General features: G+C 39.6%; 1 protein-coding gene across 3 annotated transcripts in view; it reads right to left on the reverse strand.

The window, feature by feature from the left end:
• Positions 1-13,238, reverse strand: part of igfn1.4 (immunoglobulin like and fibronectin type III domain containing 1, tandem duplicate 4) — a 36,273-nt gene that overhangs the window by 19,288 nt on the left and 3,747 nt on the right. For 2 of the 3 annotated variants that reach the window (XM_082958353.1, NM_001139752.1), the window contains 8 exon segments: positions 11,278-11,370; positions 4,937-5,059; positions 2,380-2,519; positions 2,108-2,207; positions 1,817-1,901; positions 1,519-1,705; positions 1,201-1,314; positions 378-546 (listed from right to left, as the gene is read on the reverse strand). In XM_082958353.1, coding sequence (XP_082814479.1) covers positions 378-546; positions 1,201-1,314; positions 1,519-1,705; positions 1,817-1,901; positions 2,108-2,207; positions 2,380-2,519; positions 4,937-5,059; positions 11,278-11,326 — 967 coding nt within the window. In that variant the 5' untranslated portion in view covers positions 11,327-11,370. 3 annotated transcript variants of the gene reach the window in all.

A 13,238-nucleotide genomic window follows, 5' to 3' on the forward strand; every position in this document is an offset into this window, starting at 1 on the left:
GTAAGGTGTTGGGACTGCTGTTGGGACTTTATGTAGGCCCTAACAGTTTCTGGGCACTGTTTATCACCGTTATAGTGCAATTACAGTATTGCTTAGTGTTGTGTTGTGTAGTGTATTTGCTGGCACGCATCCCAAATTTTGTTTTTTGGTTTGCCCCAACAAGATTTACATGCTAAAATCGCCACTGTATCTAGAACCATATAGGGTCCTTTGGCTGTCGGAATAGGACAACCCTTTGAAGAACCCTTTTTGGTTCCAGGTAGAACCCTTTTGGGTTTGATGTAGAACCCTTCCTATAGAGGTTTCTACAAAAACAGAGTTCTCCTATGGGGCCAGCCAAAGAACCCTTTTATCTAAGAGTGTATTTCTGAACTTACTCTTAAAATCGGTGGAGAATACATTTACGTCCTCAACATCCACCTGGTAGAGCCCAGCATCATCAGGAAACAGATCCCTTATGCTGAACTGATACTTTCGGCCCACTATCTTTAGGCTGTGTTTGATTGTATCTCCCAACTCCTTGCTGTATGGAATCATCACTCCATCCTGTGGGGAGAATTGGGAAAACACAGTGGAATGAACAACTGTCATCAGCAACAGAACTGTACTGTCTTTGCCAAGTCTTTAACTGTGGATTTTACTGCAACTTTAAGTCAGTTCACATGAACGATAGAAACTCATGTTGCATACTACTGTCACACCCTGACCTTAGAGAGCCTTTTTATTATCTATGTTGGTTAGGTCAGGGTGTGACTAGGGTGGGTGCTCTAGTTTTTCATATTTCTATGTTGGCCTGGTATGGTTCCCAATCAGAGGCAGCTGTCTATCATTTTCTCTAATTGGGGATCATATTTAGGCAGCCTTTTCCCACCTGTTGTTGGTGGGATCTTGTTTTTTGTATTGTTGCCGTTGAGCCCTGCAAGGCTGTACGTTCCGTTGGTTTCGCATTCTTGTTTTGTTGCTGGTTATCATTAATAAATATGATTAACCTACCCCACGCTGCATCTTGGTCCGACCATTCTTACAACAACGTGCGTTACAACTACGTCATTGGTAGCATTCATTCACCAACAGAAAATTAACTATGGTGGCAATTTACATTGATAGATTCACACAAGTTACATAGATAGATTGACTAAAAATGAAATTAAGATCCTACATCTGTATGTACAACCTTCTTCCACTGTCCATGAGTCTAACCTTGTAGAGGAAGATCCTGCTGCTTTGTTCAATGAGATCCATGTCTATTGAAAAGGTTGCACAGCCATCGGGTCCAACTTCAATAGGTTTCAGGTTAGCTAGGTTTTCAATGAACTGAATAAAAGTAAACATGAAAAAACAATGAATTATACGGAGAAACGACATTGTATGGATGAAATGTGTATACAAATGAAAAAATGACCACTACTTTAGTATCCAAATTTACTCAGCCCCCTGAACTCTCTATGATCTCAGGAATATAAGCTTGTGATATTGATAGGTTTACTGTGAATAACAATGGCATTATAACAGGCAAACCTGTGCTTGCTCTTCCTCTCTTTCCTTCTTAATCTCATTCAGTGTCTTCAGCATAAAGCGGAAGTCAGTGACTCCAAACTCCAACATGAGGCTCTCATAGTCTTTCTTGTCAGCACTTATCAAGAGTTCCCAAAATCTTGGATCTATTTCTCCATCTTCTTTCTTTTCCATTTTGGGCTGAATTTTACTAGTATGACAACAACAAAAAATGTTGTCAATGCTTATGTTTACAGTTAATAAAAGTTAAAATAAAGCATACACTGTTGTTACTGAAATATAAATAAAACCATGGCAATACCTTTTTCTCTTCAATACAGATTTAAAATCTGCAACAGCTGCCTCTGGTTGCACCTGTGAGTCCGCTTGTGCTTTCTTGAACCCAACTAAAATATAGAAAGATTATATTTTGAGCTAGTCTATTGTAAAGACTTGAACAAGTACATACATTGGCATAATTATGTCCGGACTTTGTATAATCAATACATTTATTCTTATTTGATTTTTGGTTAGAAATAATGTGAAAAAAGTGCTAACCTCAAATTAACACTACCCCTCTTTCCACAGAAAACATTTTCATCTGGCCTCTTACCTTCAATAACATTGAGGACCACTGTGACCACTGCTCTTCCAAACTCATTAGCTGCAAAGCATTTGTAGGTGTCTGCTTGTTCTGGTTTTACATTGGCCATCTGTTGAAAAAACAAACACAGTTCTTGATGTGAAGTCCATTAAAGAGCTCCAGCCTGCATCCAATCATTATTTGAACAAAATGAGTGATTGATTTCATATTTCATAAATGTTTTTACAATGTATTTTCACATTATTGTGCATCCATATAATGTGGTTACTGTTCTTACTTGCCTCAAATAAGTGCTCACGTGTAGCAGGGTCATATTTTGTCACATATTTTGATGTATCTGACACATCTCCATTATTTCTGCCCCATGTCACGGTTGGTTCTGGATCTCCAATAACCAGGGCTTTGAAGAAGGCGAATTTACCTGATGAACAATAAAGTTAAGTGCAAATAGGAAGCAATTTAGTACAAAGGCAGCGTAGTTTATTCAAGTTAATTCATTTGAATTATTCAAGACGTCTTGAGAGGGGCCACGCACAAATAGAGCTGCAACTGGAAATGTTGGTTATTAACTGTATACATGTAGCCTACATATTTTCACCAAAATACTTGGTGGAAAACAATCATCTTACTTGGACGATACTATAATAACTCGACTTAAGTAGGATACAAACACAAACACACACATACTCTCTTATACCTGGCAGAGCTCTGTAGCAAGAAACATGTTGACTCCCATCAGAGGGACATAGGCGTCTTCAAAATGACTGCCCAAAAACCATTAACACCTAAAACAGGTAGCCTATAATTTCAAAACAGGCAAAGTGTCAATACAGTACTAAGATTGAATCCTACTACACCGGCTCTGATGCTCGTTAGATGTGGCAGGGGTAGCAAACTATTACGGACTACAAAGGGAAACCCAGCCGCGAGCTGCTCAGTGACACGAGACTACCAGACAAGCTAAATGCCTTTAATGCTCTCTTCGAGGCAAGCAACACTGAAGCATGCATAAGAGCATCAGCTGTTCCAGACAACTGTGTGATCACGCTCTCCGTAGACGATTTGAGCAAGATTTTTAAACAGGTCAACATTCACGAAGCCGCGGGGCCAGACGGATTACAAGGACGTATCTTCTTTTTAACCTCTCCCTGACTGAGTCTGTAATACCTACATGTTTCAAGCAGACCACCATAGTCCCTATGCCCAAGAAAGTGAAGGTAACCTGATGAAATGATTACCGCCCCGTAGCACTCACATTGATAGCCATGAAGTGTTTTGAAAGGCTGGTCATGGCTCACCAATACCATCATCCCGGAAACCCTAGACCCACTCCAATTTGCATACCGCCCCAACAGATCCACAGATGACGCAATCTCAATCGCACTCCACACTGCCCTTTTCCACCTTGACAAAAGGAACACCTCAGTGAGAATACCGTTCATTGACTACAGCTCAGCGTTAAACACCATAGTGCCCACAAAGCTCATCACTAACTTGATCCTGGACTTTCTGACGGGCCGCACCCAGGTGGTAAGGGTAGGCAACAACACATCTGAAAGGCTGATCGTCAACACTGGGGCCACTCATGGGTGCGTGCTTAGTCCTCTCCTGTACTCCCTGTTCACCTACCACTGCACGGCCAAACATGAGTCCAACACCATCATTAAGATTACTGACGACACAACAGATCACCGACAATGACGAGACAGTCTATAAGGAGGAGGTCAGAGACCTGGCAGTGTGGTGCAAGGACGACAACCTCTCCCTCAATGTGAGCAACACAAAGGAGTTGATCGTGGACTACAGGAAAAGGCCGGGCCGAACAAGCACTCATTAACATCAACGAGGCTGTAGTGGAGCGGTTCGAGAGTTTCAAGTTCCTTGGTGTCGACATCACCAACAAACTATTAAGGGCCAAACACAGCAAGACAGTCGTGAAGAGGGCACGACAACAACTTTTCCCCCTCAGGAGACGGAAAATATTTGGCATGGATCAAAAAGTTCTACAGCTGCACCTTCGTGAGCATCCTGACTGGTTGCATCACCACCTTGTATGGCACTACTCGTCATCCGACCGTAAGGCTCTACAGAGGGTAGTGCGTATGGCCCAGTACATCATAAACAGCATGGCAAGTGGTACGGGAGCACCCAGTCTAGGACCAATAGGCTCTTTAACAGCTTCTACCCCCAAACCATGACTGCTGAACAATTCATCAAATGGCCACACAGACTATTTACACTGCTGCTATTCCCAGTTTATTATTTATGCATAGTCACTTTACCCCTACCTACATGTAAAAATTACCTCGACTAACCTGTACCCCCACACATTGACTCGATACTGGTACACTCTGTATATAACCTCATTATTGTTATTTTATTGGGTACATTTTTAAATATTTTATTTTGTAAATATTTTCTTAACCTCATTTATTGATCTGCATTGTTGGTTAAGGGCTTGTAACTAAGCATTTCACTATAAGGTGAAATAAGCATTTCACTACCTGCTGTATTTGGCGCATGTGACAAAAACTATTTTACAATTTGAAAGTGATAACACAACGGCCAATAATTCCCTCATTACACATTATAATTTGAATCTACATTAATGTTAACAAAAAAAATAATTTGAAACTAAAATAATGAGAGGTGCGCAACCTTTGCCTAAAAAGCTGTGAACTTCACGGGCACGCTCTCTACCATTTATCGTCGTGGTGTTAGAGTAGGGATTGATTCAATATTATTTCTGCACTGCAGGTGGTGATAGAGAAAGATGGCTGATGTGGAGTTTGAACCACATGGTGGTGGAAATAAGGATGAACGGACTTTCATGCTTACCCTCCTGAATGGTCAACGCGATAGGCTTGCGGGTGAAGTCAGGGTGGCTTTTCCCATCTGGTATTTTCTCCACATACTGCGTGATCATAACTCCAGGGACTTTTGATCTCTTCTTGATCCCAACTGGTAACAGGAAATTATTGATTTATTAGCAACTTAACAGTAATCAACATTTATATTAATTTGTTTATTTATGCAATCTCTATTTAACCAGGTGAGTTAATTGAGAAGTAATTCTCCTTTGACATGACCATTATCATCATTACAATGATATGCTCATTTCACATGATCGATCATTAATCCCACTGCCTTTACATCCGTTGTGTGGTTTTATTAATGTATAGCCAAATAATATTCAACCGAAACAACCATGCTTTATAAAACAATATGAACATTCTAACATACAGTACCAGTCAAACGTTTGGACAAACCTACTTAGTCAAGGGTTTTTCTTCATTTTTACTACTTTATACATTGTAGAATAATATTGAAGACATCAAAACTATGAAAAAACAAATCTAAATATATTTTATATTTCAGATTCTTCAAAGTAGCCATCCTTTGCCTTGATGACAGCTTTGCACACTCTTGGCATTCTCTCAACCAGCTTCATGAGGTAGTCACCTGGAATGCATTTCAATTAACAGGTGTGCCTTGTTAAAAGTTAATTTGGGGAATTTCTTTCCTTCTTAGTGTGTTTGAGCCAATACGTTTTGTTGTGACAAGGTAGGGGGGGGGGGGGGGGGGGGGGGTATACAGAACATAGCCCTAGTTGGAAAAAGACCAAGTCCATATTATGGCAGAACAGCTCAAATAAGCAAAGGTAAACATTAGAGTTAACTGCACCTCAGAGTGCAGCCCATATAACTGCTTCACAGACTTCAAGTAACAGACACATCTCATCATCAGCTGTTCAGAGGAGACTATATGAATCAGGCCTTCATGGTTGAATTGCTGCAAAGAAACCACCACTAAAGGACACCAATAATAAGAAGAGGCTTGCTTGGTCCAAGAAAAACCAGCAATGGACATTAGACCGGTGGAAATCTGTCCTTTGGTCTGATGAGTCCTAATTTGAGATTTTGAGATCCAACCGCTGTGTCTTTGTGAGACGCAGAGTGGGTGAACGGATGATCTCCGCATGTGTGGTTCCCACCATGAAGCACGGAGGAGGAAGTGTGATGGTGTGGGGATGCTTTGCTGGTGACACTGTCTGTGATTTATTTTGAATTCAAGGCACACTTAACCAGCACGGCTACCACAGCATTCTGCAGCGATACGCCATCCCATCTGGTTTGCGCTTAGTGGGACTATCATTTGTTTTTCAACAGGACAATGACCCAACACACCTACAGGCTGTGTAAGGGCTATTTTAACATTACATTACATTACATTTAAGTCATTTAGCAGACGCTCTTATCCAGAGCGACTTACAAAATGGTGCATTCACCTTATGATATCCAGTGGAACAACCACTTTACAATAGTGCATCTACATCTTTTAAGGGGGGGGGGGGGGGGGGGGGTTAGAAGGATTACTTTATCCTATCCTAGGTATTCCTTAAAGAGGTGGGGTTTCAGGTGTCTCCGGAAGGTGGTGATTGACTCCGCTGTCCTGGCGTCGTGAGGGAGCTTGTTCCACCATTGGGGTGCCAGAACAAGAAGGGGAGTGATTGAGTGCTGCATCAGATGACTTGGCCTCCACAATTACCTAACCTCAATGCTATTGAGATGGTTTGGAATGAGTTGGACCGCAGAGTGAAGGGAAAGCAGCCAACAAGTGCTCAGCATATGTGGGAACTCCTTCAAGACTGCTGGTTGAGAGAATGCAAAGCTGTCATCAAGGCAAAGGGTGGCTACTTTGAAGAATCTCAAATATATTTTGATTTGTTTAACACTTTTTTGCTTACTACATGATTCCCTTTGTGTTATTTCAAAGTTTTGATGTCTTCAATATTAATTTACAAAGTAGAAAATAGAAAAATAAAGAAAAACCCTTGAATGAGTAGGTGAGTCCAAACTTTTGACTGGTACTGTACATATTAAAATATTCCACATTATCAGTAATTGAATCATGTTTCGATGATCTTAGAACACATTCACGTACATAAAACCATACGTCATCAAACCGAACATATAAGATACCTATTAGAATGTTTAATGTTCTAATGTATTGAATCATTTTTGGATAATTTCTTCTCCACGAGCATCCATGCTTGTACATACAATTGTGACAACAGATATGCAATAAAGCATATCCACGTACGTAAAACCGTACGCCATCGAACAGAACAAACCCATTGCATATTAGGTGAATTCTTCATGCCTCAGAAGTGACAGTGAGGGGAACAAGCCTTTAGTGTTCCCCTTGCCTACCTCCTTCTTTTTCGAAGACGTCTGAGACAGGACCTGCTCATGTAAAGTTGGGAAAGCAGGACACATGTGAGCAGGGTACTGTTAAAAATGCCAAATGGACTGGACTGAGGCTTAAGACTTGAGTATTAGAAAAGACATTGATATTGTGACACACTTTGCAATATACACACAAAAAAACAGGAAATGCAAAACAAACGTCCAAAGACTGCAATCAACTCCATTACATGTTTCAGTAATCCGTTTGAGATTGAACACAGATGACTTCCCAACATATGCTGATCGTCATGGGCATCTTGTGATGTTTGTTGTGTTGATGTTGGTTTTGTCTTTTACCCATAACTGTAACTGATTTGAAGATGTATCTCCCATGTATTGGACCATGTTCCATACATGTTTTCTACTACTGAGAATGTACCATTGACCAGGCAGTGTTATGTCCTCTATGGGAGAATGTATCATTGGCCAGGCGGTGTTATGTCCTCTACATTATCTCCCTTGAGTGAAGGGTTTCATAGTCTTTCTCCATAATGTCTGTTATAGTGTGTCAGGTAATTGTTGCTTGTTGTTCTTGCATTGATGCAATCTGCAATGCAACTGTCCTATCTGCAATCTTTCATTTCATTCTCTTTAAAACTGGCTTGTGGTTTTATTGATCTCGGTCCAATTACACAACCACGACCATGCTTAAAACCTGTTGGGGCTCGGGGGCAGTATTGAGACATTTTGAAAAAAATATGTGCCCATTTTTAACTGCCTCCTACACCAACTCAGAAGCTAGGATATGCATATTATTAACACATTCGGATAGAAAACACTCTGAATTTTCTAAAACAGTTTGAATGGTGTCTGTAAATATAACAAAACTCATATTGCAGGCAAAAACCTGTGAAAAATAGATTTAAAAAAAATGTGAATTTTGTGACTGTACTATTTAGTGTCATTGTTTTATAGATACCATAGTGAGAAAGGATTCATTTCGCAACACCTACGGCTTCCACTAGATGTCAACAATCTTTATAAAGTTGTTTGAAGCGTCTATGATAAACAGAGAGCAAATTAGAATCCAAGGAAGTTGACATGTCATCACTTCATTTTTTTGTGCCTGCGCATAAATCTGAGAAACGTGAGTTTTGTCTTCATTGTTTATCTCGACATAGGATAGGTTGTGTGAAAATATTACTGATGTTTAACGTTAAAAATGGACCAAAAGATTAATGCTAAACAACATTTGACATGTTTGAACGAACATAAATAGATTATTTACTAGGTTTTTTTAGCTTTTCGGCGTGATTTTACAGTCCCCCACCACGTTTTGTGGGAGCATAATGAACGCTAAGTACTTGGTGTTATTTGGACATAAATTATGAACTTTGTCAAAAGAAACCACATTTGTTCCGGACCTGGGATGCCTTCCGGACCTGGGATGCCTGTCTTCTGATGGAGATAATCAAAGGTAAGGGGATATTTACAATGTTATTATCGATTTTAGATGATGCTAACTGTATAGCATAGCCTGTTGTTCTTAGCATAGCACCCCGTTTATTGCAAAATGTGATTTCCCAGTAAAGTTATTTTGAGATCTGGCCATTCGGTAGCAATTACGAGATGATAATATATTATTCTTTGAATGACAATATTATAATTTACCAATGTTTTCGAATAGTAATTTTGTTATGTTCACCGGAAGCATTTCAGAGAAGAAAAAAATCTGAATTTCACGCTACTGTAAAATGCTGTTTTTGGATATAAATATGAACTTGATGGAACAAAAAATGCATGTATTGTATAACATAATGTCCTAGGAGTGTCATCTGATGGAGATTGACAAAAGTTAGTGCATAATTCAAGCTGGTTTCTGCTTTTGGTGACGCCTGACCTTGAATTGAAAATGGATGTTTGTACTTTTGTAGCTATGTACTGTCCTAACATAATCTAACTTTATGCTTTTGCCGTAAAGCCTCTTTGAAAATCGAACAATGTGGTTAGATTAAGGAGATGTTTATCATTTAAATTGTGTAAAATAGTTGATTGTTTGAGAAATTGAAATTATTAGATTTTTGATGTTTTGAATTTCCAGCCTTGTTAGCAATCCCGGCTCGGGGTTCATTGCTAACCTGTAGCCCCAACAGGTTTTAACACAGTATGTATATCCTAACATATTAGACGTTAGAATATTCCTTGTTAACGTTTTTGGAATCATATTTAACTGTTCATTTCTTCTCCTCGAGGATCCATGCTTACACATTGTGTAAGTGACAGCGTAGATCAGATCAGATATGCAGTAGAACAGATCCCCGTACGTAAAACTGTACATTGTTGTACATAACAAACCCATTGCATTTTCATCCTCCATGCCTCGACAGTGAGAGGGAACAGAAGCGTTATTTCCCCCCGCCTACCTTCGTCAAACTCGTCTGAGACTGGACATGCTATTGTGAAGCACATAGATACATAGAGCACATAGATCCAGATATCAGTAGGGTGTTGTTAAAATAGCAAATGGACTGGACTGACACTCAGTATTAGGAAATTAACACATTCGAACTGCATTGTATCTTTACAATACACATAACAACAAAAGAGGGGAAAAAAGGAAATACAACACTAAAAAGACTGCATCCAAATGGAATACAGTTAATGAACAATAGAGGATGCTTCATGAAGGTCCGTTAAAGAGCACATTAACATAGGCAACATAATAAATGAACGTTCTAGGCATTGGATGCCATATTTCTTGCTTGATGTTGATATTGATTTGTGCCTGTCACTGTAATTCATTTGGAGATTCCTCTCTACAGTTCAGGCCCCGTTCTATACATTCAGGATGGTGTTATGTCTTCTCTGATGTCAGATTTGAGTGAAGGGTTTCTAGTTTTCCCGAAAGGGCTTCTGCTCCATATTTCCGGTATTAGGGTGTCAGATAATCGTGTTGTTCCCTTGCATTGACGTGTTCCCTTGATTATGTCCTCCCACAGTTGACAACCAATTGTAGTCTTGTACTATAATATAATTCACTATTGTCGCTTAGAGGCTTAATGGCCGACAGGAGCTACGTGATGTGATTTAGGCTTTTCGGTCTGATGTGTTTCTTCAATGGATGAAAGTTACTGCGCTGCATGGTGCAGTGATCTGTGTTCAGTAATCTTGTTGTCATTTCGTTATCTTCAATATTCCTTTGATGCTGTCATTCTGTTGTGGGTAGTCTACTTCATCCCCTTTTGAATCAGATTAACTTTCTACTGCAGACAGGGAACTGAAAGAAGTGACTGGTAGTAGCACACAAATGTAGTAAGATGATGAGGATGATGGTGGTTATATGATGATGTTATTATTAAGCTAATGTTTTATTTATTTATTTATTTCACCTTTATTTAACCAGGTAGGGAAGTTGAGAACAAGTTCTCATTTACAATTGCGACCTGGCCAAGATAAAGCAAAGCAGTTCGACAACATACAAAAACACAGAGTTACACATGGAGTAAAACAACATACAATCAATGATACAGTAGAAAAAAATAAGACTATATACAATGTGAGCAAATGATGTGAGATAAGGGAGGTAAAGGCAAAAAAGGCCATGGTGGCAAAGTAAATAAAGTATAGCAAGTAAAACACTGGAATGGTAGATTTGTTATTTGAAGAAAGTTCAAAATTAAAATATAAATAATATGGTGCAAAGGAGCAAAATAAATAAATACAGTAGGGGAAGAGGTAGTAGTTTGGGCTAAATTATAGATGGGCTATGTACAGGTGCAGTGATCTGGGAGCTGCTCTGATAGCTGGTGCTTAAAGCTAGTGAGGGAGATAAGTGTTTCCAGTTTCAGAGATTTTTGTCTACAAGTAAAGCAACAGACACTATATACTCTTGATTGAAGATGTTTGTTGACGGTGTTTTCTGGCGTTCATTAATCTGGTATTCTTGACCTTCACCTGCAGAGAAAGTGGGGGATAACACTATCTACATACCTTGGCCAGTGGCCGTCTGGTCCGTGAGCTTTGATTTCTTTTTCCACATCTTGGAAGTTTGGTTGCTGGGTAGACTCAGCAGAATGTCTTCAGCTTTAATAGATAGAGAAACAGGTTATTCTATTTTTGGATTGAGCATTGAAAGCAATATGGTGTCACAAGACCTAAGGGAGTTAATGAGTACAGTACATATGATCCCTCTCTCTTGATTTCCATGTTATTTCTGTCCCATGATCCTGTGGGAGACCATTAGGAATGGTATTTTGTTTTATTCTTTCTACATTTCTCTTTTATTTTGACTCATCAGATTGAGCATTGATTTACATGTTGTGACTTGCCATTGACATTGATTTAACATCTAAGGTTTTTTAAGCTGCACGTGTAGTGAGAACATGAAACATGACCATCTGGGACTGCTTGTCAGGCTGCGGTAAATCTTTACTGCTTGCTAAAAGTCTTCCTTTTTCTGCCGATCAACCAAGGCATTGCTTCCCAACCCTGGTCTTCCAGTACCCGCAACAGTACACAGTTTCATTGTAGCCCGGGACAACCACACGTCATTCAACTCATTGAGGGCTTGATGATTAGTTGACAAGTTGAATCAGATGTGCTTGTCCAGGGTTACAATAGAAATGTGTACTGTTGGGGGTACTAGAGGACTAGCGTTGGGAAACACTGAACCAAGGTATTAATTGAGTGTAGTGATTGAACATTGAAGGGTAATGTATAATGCTTGTGTACCCAGTGGAGGACTTTTAAAGACGTACTGCAGGAGAACTATAGAGAATTCATGGTGCGAATAGTTTTCCAAATGGACCATCTACAATGTGTAATGCTTGTGTACCCAGTGTAATATCTCTAAAGACATACTGTACTGTTACAGTATAGGATTGTCCATTTTAGAAATGGTCTGATTTCCTCATATTGAGAATTATTTTCCTACAGTGAGTATATACAAAATGTCATTGGTTATATGTGCAGTAGATGTCACTAAGCGCACCCTCCTGGATGCTTTTATTACCCAGATGGTTTGCTACTCCAAGACAGCTGAATGTATTGCTATACCAAAATAGATAGACTGGAGGCTGCATATAATGGCTCTGATGTCTAATGGATATAAAGGGGTTAACATCAAGTGGTTTTACAGAAAACTTAAATTAATAGCCCTGGCATTTATTTGCTTCAATCGGAAATCACAACCGGCGCTTATTAGAAACAGGATCTATTTGAGCCATGCGTCTATTTCCTTAATGCACACAGCTTTTGCACAATTAAATGTTGAAAAGACTACCACACTGTTTATTGTGGCCAATATTAACAGTATAAAATGTATAATAAAAAATATATCTCAGATCAGACTTGCAAAGACTAAGCTGCCTATCATACACCCCGGGTTTCACACTCCAGCACCATGGAGAGTGTGTGCCAATAAACAATTCATTTAGACCCTGTGTTAATTTGAACCAGACATTTACTTGCTGAAATGTGTGTGGATCCCCGGCTATTAAACGGGACAGGAGGCTATTTGAGGCTGCGTTTAATTGAAGTTAAACAGTATTTATGCAAAACAGGACTCTCAAACCCTGCTCTAAGAAAGCTACCCTCTTAAAGGTTTTCATCCCCCCGCCCCCAAAAAAACAATTGAGCTGGTGTTGCGTTAATATAGTGTTGTATTTAATATAGGCTATCTCAATAAACAATAATAAAAGTGTGACATTTTTCAAATGTGAAAAAAGGGGCACTGGAGAGAAAAGGTTGGGAGCGTCTGCTCCTGGTGGTACCAAACCAGGTGGCTTTCTGTAGGAAACTCTATCTAACAGTTTTTCCCTCACATCCTAAGTGTTCCCCAATGGTAGAATCTTATTCCTCCTTTGGCTGGCAGCCTCTAGATTGAGGGGCAATATGTTTGCTCAAGGAATGTGATGTTGACATGGTTTGAGGTGTCCCTGCACTTGTTGAAG

Source organism: Salmo salar, chromosome 12, assembly GCF_965601325.2.
Source record: "Salmo salar chromosome 12, fSalSal1, whole genome shotgun sequence".
Lineage (NCBI taxonomy): Eukaryota > Metazoa > Chordata > Actinopteri > Salmoniformes > Salmonidae > Salmo > Salmo salar.